Below are 13,100 nucleotides of genomic sequence, written 5' to 3'. Positions count from 1 at the left end.
GTCCTGCGTCCCTCCTTGGAAGGGTGTTAGAAGCACATTTGCAAGAATCTGTGCGTGCATGTGTGCGTGCATGTGCGCATGTGTTGCTCTGCATGCACTTTAAGCAGGCAGACCAGATGATCCATATTGTCAGGGTCAGCTCTCTATTGGCTCTGCTAACCTCAACCTCTTAATACATAACATCTGCTGGGGTCAGCAGCCAGCACAGGGATGGCTCATCATCAGCTGGATGTTGGTGTTCATGTTCCAGCTAACTACTGGCAGGAGAGGAGGTTTGTCTGTGTGTGTATCCAAGCAAGTCCGGCTCCAGCTCTCTGAATCACTCCATTTTAGACCTTGAGTTGCCTTGGGCAAACATGCAGTGGAGACTTTGGTTACACAACATTATATATTGATTAGTCCATGATTTAACAGTTTGTTTAACCCGTTCATATGGCCCAGCCTTCCAATGGACATAACTTTCTAGGATGTCTAGATTTATGATTACTGTCATCTAACGCCAACCAAATGCACAAACGTATTTGAATGTATGTCGATAAGCCAATCACGGTTTTCCAAATCATCCAAAGTGGACCTCAATAGAGCCACAACCCCTTTGCCACAAGGGAGGAGGAAGCATAAGGCATATTTTAATCTACTAATCATGTGGTTAAAGTACATAATTTGAGTTTGAACTGCGTTTAAAATAAACATGAGATGTTATATTACTTATACATGTCAAAATTTTATATGAAAGATTTATAGCTTTTACTTAGGATTTTTTCAAAAACATTGGTCCATTGGAACGGACACAGCGGTTTGAATATCAGCGGGAGGGAAATAATGTTTTTATGCATTCTGAATGTTCTGATTTGATTTCTTAATGATACAATCAGCTTATAATGCATCCTATTCATTATATAAACAGAATATTCAACTCAGTAGACTTTTAAACATACCGTTTTCAATAAATGATTGAATTTTTAATTAAAATAATAATAATAATAAATATGGTTTCTCACATTCAGATTCTCCATCCATTGGAAGGGACAGAAAAAAACACATATAGTAGTATTTTCATCTCTTTTGTTTTACTGTATATGATTTATCAGTGCATTTAGAGGAGAAATCTACCACTGCATTGTTTATTCTTGTGTGTTTGAAACAACTGGGCTCTGAATGGGTGAATCTAGACCTGGTGTTTCTGTGGTGACAACTTTCCTTGATCACAGTAAGATCATGTAAAAGGATTTAATAAAGTGGGTATACTGTCCAGTAAGTAAATTCACTGCATATAGACTTTATACATCCATACATACATTTTACAATGTCCTCACTCTTTCTTTTCTCCTGTTATTTGTCTCTCTCCAGGAGACTATGTGGTGCTGACCGTCTTCTTTGACCTGAGCAGGAGAATGGGCTACTTCACCATTCAGACCTACATCCCATGCACCCTGATTGTTGTCCTCTCATGGGTATCATTCTGGATCAACAAGGATGCGGTACCTGCCAGGACATCATTGGGTAAAAATAAAGCTAAAAGTTATTTCTGCCACGAGATTTCGATCATTTGTAAGACATGTTGATGTCAATTAAAAAAGCTGAAGACCAGTTAGCGTAAAGAATGAAAATGTCTTAATTAAACTGTTTTATTTTTTATTTTTGATTCCATATCCCTCTCTTCTGTAACTGCTCATCAAGGCTCAACAGCGCCTTTGCTTTAGCTCATTCTTATAGTCAGTCCAACTAGCCCAAACACACATATGCTGCACTTTATACCCGTAAGGTTCATTAGCCATCCTGGCTGAAACACCCTGTAGTGGTGACACACCGCCTCTTACGGAAAGCAGTCTGCTTCCTCCTTCGTGGTGCTCTATCCTTTCCTTTTGTTTTCTCCTTCACCATCCTTCCTCCTCCTCTTTCCCCCTCTGAGACAGGGCAGCTGCTTAAGGAATCTAGTCCATCTTGATTAGAAGAGCCTTTCCTGGCACATATGTTTCCATGCCTGCCTTAATGAGACATTAATTATGCAATACAGCAGGGGAAGATGCAGAGATGCAGCCTCAGCACAATAATAATAAGGCAGGTGGCCTCTTCACTGCATGTAATAAAGTGACACGGAATGAAGAAAAAAAAAGGGCAAACGTGAGGATTTCAAGGAAATTTGAACTTGCCCTTGGTATCCATTGGACAGCCTCAAAAGTTCACTTGTGATGCAGTTACGCACAAATTCCTTAGTCAGCTTTCCTTTTGGCCCCTTAAGGCTCTAAATCCTGACCTCAAGTCCATGAGATGTGATCATTAGTGAGCATAACTGAATGTAAAACAATCCCCGCAGGCAGAAAACCCTCATTCTACCTCACTATCGTCATTACTTTGTCCATCATAAATCTCTCTAAAAATAGGTTGTTTGGTTTTCTCTTGCTCCTGTAGCTCCAGACATGATTTGCAGTTGAAATAATAACACTATTAATTCCCGACTAAAATTGTACCAAGAGTCAAATGTCTTAATTTCCTTTGAAAGATGATGCAGGAGGTAGAGGAAGCCAGGTGGTTAGGAAGCGGATTAATGCAGATGACATAATTCTTAATCCTTCAATGCCATCCAGAAATATATCAATTCACTCACAATACTGCAACGCTAATCTTGACGCAGACTGAATGTCTTTCAGTCCACATTAAATTTAGACATAAATCATCTCCTATACAAGGCCCTGGCATGTATGGTGTATTTAAAGGAGGGAGGCGGTCTTGTTGGTTGCTTGTTTGTTGGTGCTAGGGAGTTGTGATGCTGCTGTTGTTAATCCGTGTACTTATAAATGGATTTCCAAGTCATATGCCATCACCCCGCCTCCATCTACATCATCATCAGAGGCAGATAGAGTGCGCAAACAGGGAGAGGGTTGCCAGATAAAGGAATATAGTGTGTCAGTGTGGTGGTCAATGGCTGCTAAACCACTAAAGTATGTGGATCAAGAGGACAGTAAAACAGCTGTTCACCCTTCCCTCATATGTGCCTAACTGTTAAGAGCTTGCAATTAAACAACCAAAAGTAATCCTCTTTTATTTATATATACACAGCTTAATATTTATGCACTACATTGTTAGCCAAAAAGTGCTGCTTGAAATAATTTTTGGTCTGTCTGTCACACCTTCCATCACACAGAGCTTCAAATGTGAAAATGTTAGAGTAGGCAGTAAAATGTATTTCTAAAGTGAAACATTTACCTCCTACGCTGAAACATTTAAAAGCATATGTGTTTCCAGGTTGAAAAATGTATGAGCACATGGCTATATGAATTAAAACATGTATTAACAAATGGGAGAAATGGTGCACACATCAGTGAAAATTATTTAAAAAGTTTGACTTTCCACCTCGTTCCAGCTTCCCTCAGACTGTGAAAGTATTTTAGGGAGAATATTCTATCAGTAACATAATCAGTTTAATTTTTTTTTAACCACCAGAGTGAAAAACAATGCATCATGCACATCATGCGCAACTTCATAACAGATTTAAGACCACATTAAGCATTGCAAGGTCAAGAATCAGCTAACATTGTGTTGCTTTTTGTTTAAATTATAATGTACAATATGGCAAGCTACTGTTAACAAGTAAAAACATTACTTAGGACATTGCTTTTAGAATATATGAAAACTAGGGATGTCCTGATCAAGTTTTTTTATCTCACGATCCAATCCAAGTAATTTATTCATGAGTATCTGCCAATGCCAAGTCCTGATCCAATACTTATAATAATAGATTTTTTGTACAGTGCACACTTCAAGTACATTTAAGTTATTAAAATCAATCCAATGTATATGCTTGACAATTGAATAGCTCTGATTTGCATTAAGAAACAAAAAGCCATTTGTTAATGTTAATTCTTACACAATAAAGTATAAAATAACAAACCCTCTGTAATCTGTAGGCCTTGTCGCTGTCTGGAGGAAATTTCTCTATCCAGTGTTTGGTGCTTCAGTGCAGCCTTTGCCTGACTTACCCAAATGAACTCCTCCGAGCAGAGGTAGCCCAGCCTGCGGTGAAAGGCTGCACTGGGCAGAGCTGCCTCTGCTCTCACTCACACAGAGTTGAGCAGAGTGAAGGAAAAGAGACAGCGGAGAGAGTTGACGATGGTTGCAACGTGCATGAAAGCTGCATGAGTAAAAACAGCTACGCGACAATAAAAACAGCTTGGTTCAGTTAATAAAGCTCAATATAGGTATATCAGTTAAAAAATGCCTTGATGGGTTCTGATACCGATAGTTGAGATCAAACTGGGACATCCGTTATAAAAACAAAATTATTATTATTCATCATTATTCACATATTCTTATCACATAAGAATGCAATGTGAAATGACACATACCACTGAGCTAAAAAGAGTATAATTGAACTTACATCATTTTCTCTGTTCTCTCCGATCTCTCACCAGGCATCACAACTGTGCTGACCATGACCACGCTGAGTACTATTGCCAGAAAATCCCTTCCAAAAGTTTCCTATGTGACTGCCATGGACCTGTTTGTCTCTGTCTGCTTTATCTTCGTCTTTGCTGCACTTATAGAATATGGCACACTGCACTACTTTGTCAGCAACAGGAAGCCGAGTGCCAAAAAGGACAAGAAGAAGAAAAACCCGGTGAGCGTCTTCCTAAAACTAACTGAAGTGAACTTGATTTTCTGTTTGTTTTATGATGAAAGGTTTTTATATTTACTGAAGTTTCTGTTTTTGGCCAAGAAAGGATTCACAATTGTAGCTACAAACCACAGTGTTTTAATTTGCGTATTATGTATTTGTTGAATATCTTTACAGTTTTTACACTATATAGGTGAAAGGTCAAGTTCTCCCTGCATGCTTTTTGTCCCTCCCACTCCATTACAGTACTGGGATAAGCCTTAGAAAAAAGCTATACACTGCTTAGTATCCCTAAGGGAGCATCTTCCCAGGGGCCACCACGTCAAATTACTCAATGAGCGAGACGTGCAGCTGAAACCTTATTCCTAATCCGCCACACATCTGTTACAGTTGTAATTTAGACCCATGTCACATGACAGGAGAGTTGGCCTCATGCGAGCCTTAAATCCCTCAAGAGATCATGGCAGCTCGGTTGAAAGGACATCATCTCTCCACAAATATATAAGCACTTATGGACCCGGGTGTGCTAACCTTCGAGGGCTAGACTTGCATTTCTTCCTAATCAGCTAGAGATGGCCTATAGTTCTAGGAATAACGATTGTGAGTGAAAATTTGTTCCAATTAGCAGAAAAAGTAATGTTTTTATGCTTTTTTTCTTTGATAACAAAACCCAAGTTGCAATACTTGAGGGGTTGTACGTAGGTGACTGAAATCCATCCTTCAAGTCATGGCTTTTTTTGGGCGGAATTGGACTTGAAAGATATTAAATCTTAAACCTCTAAGTATACTGAGCTTGGGTGAACAGGAGTATTGAACTGGAACTTTGGGGGAAAGTGGGGCGCTCTAGTTTTCAGCCTCTGTAACTGAGGTTTTGCACATGGTCTAAGTGTCTCGTGGGCGAATGAATGACTAATAAAGTGGAAGGTGCAATGCCAGTTTGCCATCTCAGAGGAGCTTTTCTAGGTTCTCTGCATGACTTGCCAAGATATGTTAAGGAGGAAGTATGCAAGAAAAGGAATTCTTTGACTGAAGTTCTTTTGATGTTCATGAATTGTTAAAAATGCAGAGACAATAGGAAATCGAGGAAATATAAATGAAGAACCTCAAAAGTTTCTTTTACTACTTGTAAGTTGTTCTGGTTGCAAGGGATCTACGTCTTATCAAGATGCAGAGAGATTTCTGTTTATGAGATTTCTTCCTGTCAGTGTATTGTATCAGTTTATCTTATCATTTGTTTAATTTCACATACTGGAACTGACAAAGATGCTTGATGAAGTGCTGTGTAGTACAAATGTTTCCAACATGATGTATAAATGTAATGATGTCTTACTCACAGGGAGTATTTGAACTCTGCATTATGAATAGTGTTAACTTAATATCTCTAGCTTTGCAATATGTATGCAATGTAATATTTTTCCAAAGGTGAAGCTGGCGTAAGAAGCATGTGAGGTACATATATCCCACCATGCATCTTTCCCTCGTGTCTGTTTGTAACATGTATGTCTCTCTACAGTATATTTCTTCTCTTTCCATTTTGAGTTAGACAGTACAGTGCTTGTAATTTTCACACATTATCTTGTGTTTCTGTTTATTTTGTCCTTTTTATTGATGTTTTTTTTGTTCTCTGTTTACATGTCTTCTTTGTTTTTTGTTACTCTCTTTCAATTCCACATATTACTTGTTTCCTGTCTGGACAAAAGCTCCTCCAGCTCTTTTCCTCAAAGGTATATTGCCTGTGTCTGACTGCATGTGTCTGATGCATTTTGGCTCTCTGAGCCCCCAGCACCTCACTGCTTTCTCTGTCTGTTCTACAGCAGATACGCATCTCTATACCCCCCTCTTTATCTACCTGCATTCTTACTGTACTCCTCATCATTTACTAAATAGGTATCACAGATAACATTAAAAAAGGGGCACTCTGCAGTGCACAGTGCGGAGGCAGCCAGCCAGACGTACTTATGCAGTTTTTTAAAATTCAAATAAGCATCCCACACATCCTGTGTTCCAGAGGAATGTAATAGTCCAGGCCCAGTGTGGACTCATTCTGGCTCCCTCTGTCCTGTTTCACTCTTTGTTGTTGTTGTAACCACAGTGAACTAGCAGCCGCTGCAATAGCTTCCTCTTCTTTCCCTTCTCCTGCCAGTAAATCTATACCTGTGTGTTTGTTGGGCTTCTCAACCTGACGCTTCCTACAGAGTCAGCAGAGCCTTAACAGACTGAAACAGACAACCCCTGCACTGTGTTAAGTATAATTAGAGTTGGAGGTCTTTTCAGAAGATTAACACATGCTAATCTTTAAACACTCAAAAAGCGTCCAGGGTGGGTGTGAGCTAGCAAAGATCTAAATTTAACCTAACACACACGTCAAGACAGGATAATCTGCATTTCCACATAGAGGTCCACAATATGTTTGTTTATGTATTTATTCATTCAGTCAATATTTTAGTCGTATTTTTAAAGTCACATTAGTTGGATTTCCGGCCTAGACGTGAGTGTAAATGTACGACTGAAAAATCCAACTGCAGTATTTAAACACCACCAGCAAATATTCAATTTAAGTCAGACAGCCAAGGGATCCTCCAGTAATAATCCATAATGTTTATGCCTTTTGTCTTCTCTGAGAGGTTGTCTACTTTCAGCCGGTTAAAGTTGCCAATGCCACTGTGTTGTTTCTTTGTTGTTGATTTCTTTCTTTTTTTTATTTTGTTGTTTGTTTTTTTGCTAACACCAACTCAGCACAGCCCAGCTTGACCAGGCCATGCGGCAGGATGCTGTTAATGCTCCTTCTGCTTGAGCTTCCACTACGCTTCCTCCAGTGCAACCAATCCCCTTTGAGAACTGAGTCATAACCTGTTCTGCTAATCCCCTCATTAACTCTGTCCGTTAAATGAGGACACAAAAATGCTGAAACTAACCCATATGTGTTTGTGGTTATGTATGGTTTTCAAAGGGATGGCAGGTTTCTGCACTAGTGCTGGGCAAGATGAGAAGTTATAGGGAATGAACAGTTCAATCAAGTTTAAGTATTTTAAGCTTGTTTGAGGATGCATGCTTACAGCAGATATTGTTATGTTCAAACTAAAACTGCAATGACCTATTTTATTTGCAGCAAGCATGCCTGGTGTAGATACATCTAACTGGGGGCAAAACCCGTCATGTAGCAAAAGAGAGAAAGTATTGACTGTTCTGTGATGTTTGTTGCAATTTAAAAAGAACTGATTAAAATTAACAAGTATCTCATATTGTTACACACATAAATATATACCGTCAAACATATTTAGAGTACCAGTTCAGTCACTTACAGATTATTGTTCCTATGTTATAAAGACAAAAACATACAGACAAACCTAAATAACAACTACTGGTACTTTTTTGAGGGAAAATGGTGATGTGAAATTCTTAGAAGTTGAATTTGGGAGTATGCTCGACTCACTGTGTCTTTTTTAAATGATGGGCTTGACACCCTAGTTTATCAGCAAGGTCAAGGGACCTTCCATTTCAGTCAAAGGGGGAGAAAGCAGTTAATCTGCCAAACAGCCAGAATTCCAATTTGTGCAAAGGTGGCATGGTATTTCAAGATAAAAGCTGATGAAAACGGTCTGTTTGAATACTAATTGTCTCCCTTTAGAATGACAGGGCCACAGACTCACTGATGTCACTGTCCTATTTTAAGAGTCTTCACAAATGAAAAGCATGTGCCCTCCAGTGGTGAGCACAGTTTGAAAAGGAGGTTTATTTTAACCCATTTAGTGACATAAAGAGTGGGCTGGAGAAATATTGAGCTGCGTGCTGCACATCTGCCAACACATGCTCCTCCCTAAGCTTAGCTTTATGAGTATCATAAGCCAGTTACAACATATCTTATAAATGTATTTCAGAAAAATTGCTTACAACATCCATGCAGGTCCAAATTACGACATTCTGTTGAGTCATTGGGCATTAAAAACATTTTAAAAACTGTTCTTCAAACAAATGATGAGTCATCTGTTTGCCACGGTGTTTTAGAAGCATTTTTAAATGCTGAATGTGAAGCAGCAGTAGCATAATTAGAATGAAAAATAGAGGGGCATTGCCCAGCACTAGCTTAATATACATAGTTGCTATGGAAAGCAATATGAACTACTGTACTAAAGATATCATGAGTGCCTCAGCCGCCAGCTATAGCCCAGCCCAAAGGTGTAATTTGCATCATGGGTTCCACCGGAATTGACCCTTTGTCTCTTTAAGCCTCACTAATTACAACCACAGGTGGTAGTTATAGGTCGATATGTATTTTCTTCACATTAAAAGGGTCCATTGGCAAGTTGAAGGTGCAAATTACATTTTGCTGACTAATGACAGAAAATGAAGTGGGAGACAGAAAATGGCAGCTCAAATGAGGTCTCCTGTTAGTCTTGATTATGGCCCTCTGAGGCTCTGATAGCTAACTGTCATTTTGTCCTGTTAAAAGCAGACACCCACGGTAGACATCCGTCCACGCTCGGCTACGGCTATTCAGATGAACAACGCCACGCACATGCAGGAGCGAGACGAGGAGTACGGTTACGAGTGTCTGGACGGGAAGGACTGCACCAGCTTCTTCTGCTGTTTCGAAGACTGTCGCTCCGGAGCCTGGCGGCACGGCAGGTTGCACATCCGCGTCGCCAAGATAGACTCATATGCACGCATCTTCTTTCCCACTGCATTTGGTCTCTTCAACCTGGTCTACTGGGTCTCCTATCTTTATCTCTAGGCCTGGGTGTGCGTCCAGCCTTATCATACAGTTCATTACATTCTACATATGCTCTGTGCCAGCAAGGGACATTTTGAAGGAGGGGACCCACTGAATTACCCAATGATTTGATTTAGAGAATTTCTGTTAATTCCCTAGTTGCAATCTCTTTGAATTTTAGCCATTTCATTTGAAACTTTGACAGACACTGCAAATGTTGTAGCATTACATTAAAACCGGTATGAGGACGTCTGTAGATTTGTTGTGAAAAAATTGATCGTGTGAGCAATTAACAAGAGTCTTTAGTTTTTTGTTTTTGTTTACATGATTTGATTTTGGACGTTTTATTTGGAATTTCCTGTTCTGATCAATTATTTTTAGACTAATACATTCATACTTCCATCGTAAACAATTCAAATTAATAGCAATGCAGATCAAAATAAAAACACCTGTCAGACAAATCTAAATTACATTAACTGTCTTATCATTTATTTCCACTTGTTTTTTTGTTTTTTCACTCAACATACTAAAACGCAAAATCTGAAGCACTTTAATAGAGCTATGTTAGACAGTGACATTAAATTCATTTTGATGATGCTCATTTATTTTTAATTTATTTAGCTTAAGTGTTGGCACAATTAAACGTTGCATTTTCTATGTGTGGTCAGAGAGATGATGCTGTTTATGGACAATGCTCGACTGTACAGACACTGTATATATTTTACTATTACATAGTGGTTTACATTTATTGCATGCACCTTTCAGGCCAAAAATCCACATGTTTTTTGGTCTTCTATTGTTGGCTATGGAAACTAAAAAATGAGCACTGTTGATTATCATTCAGGATTTAATTCTACTTTTTTCTATGAAAATTGGAAAAATGAAAAAAATGTGCCCAGTTTATCCTTTTTAAGTTGAGGAATCATCTTTGCATACAGGTGGGAGGATCAGCCCAGAATTTCAGGCCAGACAACTGGTTTAATCATTTTCCTCGAAGCCATTAGCTTACTGTATAGACAACACTGACCTCTCATTCTCTCCTCCATTTGCTGTTAAAAGCGAGCATTTACATAATGACACACTGCTGTTGTATTTTGGTTATGCAAGCTTTTGCAAGAGAAACTACTAAAACAAGTTAGGTTTTCATAAAAAAAAAACATTTATTGTTTGCCCATTACATTGGCAGAGTGATAACTGCAACTGCGCCTTCAAACGGAGGAATTCAAACTAATCTACACTACCTACAGACAGTAGGACATTTTGAAATTCCTCAGAAGTTTTTTTTCTTCATTTTCTTTTGGTTTTTGCTTTTTTTTTCATAAAATCTGAATGCCGTAATGTGTGATGAGAGCGGAGAACACGGCGAAAGCATCTGAATTGTAAATGTTGTGTATGATAACATATAACGTACATAAATTACAGCCCCTTACAGATCAATTTTGATAGACACCAGTATGCAACAAATGGAGACAGTGCTTCAGTATAATTTGTAAACTCACAAGGAATAGGTGTAAATCACATTGTTTATGTATATAAATTATAAAAGGAAGCAAACACTTGTCAAGCCCTTGGGATTTTGTAAAAGGGTATATATTTTGTAATTTCAGCATTGTTACAGTATATCATCATACAGTATATTAGACTTATTGTATTATGCTGGACTGACCATGTAGAATACTTTGGGGTAATGGGTATTTATTTATTTATTCATTGATGGTATTTATTTATTTATTTATTGAAAGAAATTGTATTTTATGTCCATATAGCCCCTGAAAAGAAACACAGAATGCTGTCATTTATATCAAAGATACATTTTTGTTGATGTGTCAATGGAGCTTGAGCTTATTTATCTTGTGTTTTCTATGTTGTGATCGATGTACACTACTCTCACAAAGGCCTGTCAAACCGTTATATCTGTTGAACTCGTGAGTCGCAACATTACCTGTTGTGCAGCTTCTAAGTAGTAGAATTGAATATTTTCAGGGAAGAAAAAAAAGAAAAAAAAGAGTTCCCAAGCCACCAGAAGAAGAACATTTGCTTGTCTAAGTGACTATTAATTATTCCCACTTTTTTTCACCGCCACAAGTTTCCATTGGTCTTGATATTTGCCATCATTAATAAAGCATCAGTGATGATACTAGCATATGCATTTACCACATTATCTCATATTTCCTGAAGTTCTTTCCTTTTTGTATTCAATGGTGGTCCTGTTGTGTTCCGAAGCTGCTACTTAGTAGTCTAAACCTGTCCTCAGTGTGCACATACTCTCACATCTTTAGGGACGTAAGTGTGTCAATAGCAATGTAGACTGGTCATCATCAGTTTTCAGTAGTTTACAGAAGTGTAAAAGAGTGATCACATCTTATAAAGTGCCAAACTGACACACATGCAATAGAGAATATCAAACTATAATATCATTTGTGAATCCACTTACACTGCTTTGTGAAAGACAAAACAGATTATGCTAAAGGTGAGTGTTTTCTTGAAGGAAATGAATGTTGGCCATACTGATGTTCCCACAGACATTTTGGGGGGTTTTTGGTTTAGTTAAGTTTAGTTTTTCCTGTTTGTTTTTTTATTTTTATTTTTTTTTATGGTACAGAACCAAAAGCATGTAGACCAGAACAATAAAAAATAAGACACCTGGAAGACATTTCTGATTCAGACTGTATCTGACTTTGACTTTATTTACAAACCCATTGTATACCTGATAACCAAGCATGTCTTGTGTTTGAACAGTGGTGCAGAAAACAAACATACTTTATGGTATATTTTTTCCATGATGGTAAAAGCTTGTTTATTATATTTTTGTGCACTCTACTGTAAATGCAGAGATGTAACAGTGTATGGGAGATACTGAAGTGTGTTTATATTCAGTAGTGTGCATGTTGAGTATGTTTTAAGTCAAACAGGGATGTTTTGAACGATTGGGACTAATTCAAGCATCGTTTCATCTGGTCTCAGTCCTTTGCCTGCATTGACATGGACTTTTATTACACTGTACTTATTTTTGAGGAAGTGATTTTATTTACTTTGGGACCCACAAATGAGACATGTATGTGAACAGCACATGTAGATATTTTCTATTGTTATGTATTTTGTCAAACTGCAGAAAACAAAATAATACGCACTAGAGTTACAGAGCTCAGTAAAAGGTATCCGAGAACAAAATAAATTTCATATGATCCTCATACATACGGTATGTTAGTTGTTTGCCATTTGAGTATTGTACAAAAGGGGCACTGATCAATTCTGTTAGGATCTGCATAATATGCTATACATGTACTGGAAAAAATCCTTTTCATAAGGGAATTGCACATAGCTGTGGAATTTTACAATAAAATGGTTGCATTTATCGGTGTGCATAGGTTCATCATTATTCGTTTTTATTTGTAGTATTGGTGGTAGTTGTAGTAATATTTCAGTGACTTTCTATATTGTGTGCTGTTATGCAAAGACGATTTGGGGCTAGATGTAACTATTTTACATAAAGTTAGGTAGTTTAGTCCAGTGGCTCCCAACCTCGGGATCACTGAGTGGTCATGAGATGATTATTAGGGCAGGAAAGAAAAGAAACAATTTTATTAAACTTTTTTTTTTTACTTTTCTCTCATTTTTATTTTTTTAATTTTTTTGTGAAATATTGGATACAGCTAAAATACTTATTTTAATTAAACATGTAAGACGTTTAGAGGGGAAATGTCTCTTTGGTGGAACTGCAAACAACTTATATACGTCTGAAATATAACAAGACATCCCAAAATGCTGCCTTAT

General features: G+C 37.8%; 1 protein-coding gene across 4 annotated transcripts in view; it reads left to right on the top strand.

The window, feature by feature from the left end:
• gabrg2 (gamma-aminobutyric acid type A receptor subunit gamma2) overlaps positions 1–12,681 on the top strand; it is a 51,221-nt gene extending 38,540 nt beyond the window's left edge. The window contains exons 7-10 of one of the 4 annotated variants that reach the window (XM_051401389.1): positions 1,351–1,503; positions 4,413–4,618; positions 6,316–6,339; positions 9,069–12,681. In XM_051401389.1, coding sequence (XP_051257349.1) covers positions 1,351–1,503; positions 4,413–4,618; positions 6,316–6,339; positions 9,069–9,347 — 662 coding nt within the window. In that variant the 3' untranslated portion in view covers positions 9,348–12,681. Of the gene's footprint in view, positions 1–1,350; positions 1,504–4,412; positions 4,619–6,315; positions 6,340–9,065 lie in introns of all 4 variants that reach the window. The other 3 variants (XM_051401388.1, XM_051401391.1, XM_051401390.1) reach the window with 3 other exon arrangements.
• The last annotated feature ends 419 nt before the right edge of the window (positions 12,682–13,100 follow it).

Source organism: Dicentrarchus labrax, unplaced genomic scaffold, assembly GCF_905237075.1.
Source record: "Dicentrarchus labrax unplaced genomic scaffold, dlabrax2021, whole genome shotgun sequence".
Lineage (NCBI taxonomy): Eukaryota > Metazoa > Chordata > Actinopteri > Moronidae > Dicentrarchus > Dicentrarchus labrax.
Note: the sequence above shows the minus strand (reverse complement) of the source record. Positions and strands in the feature narration are given on the sequence as shown.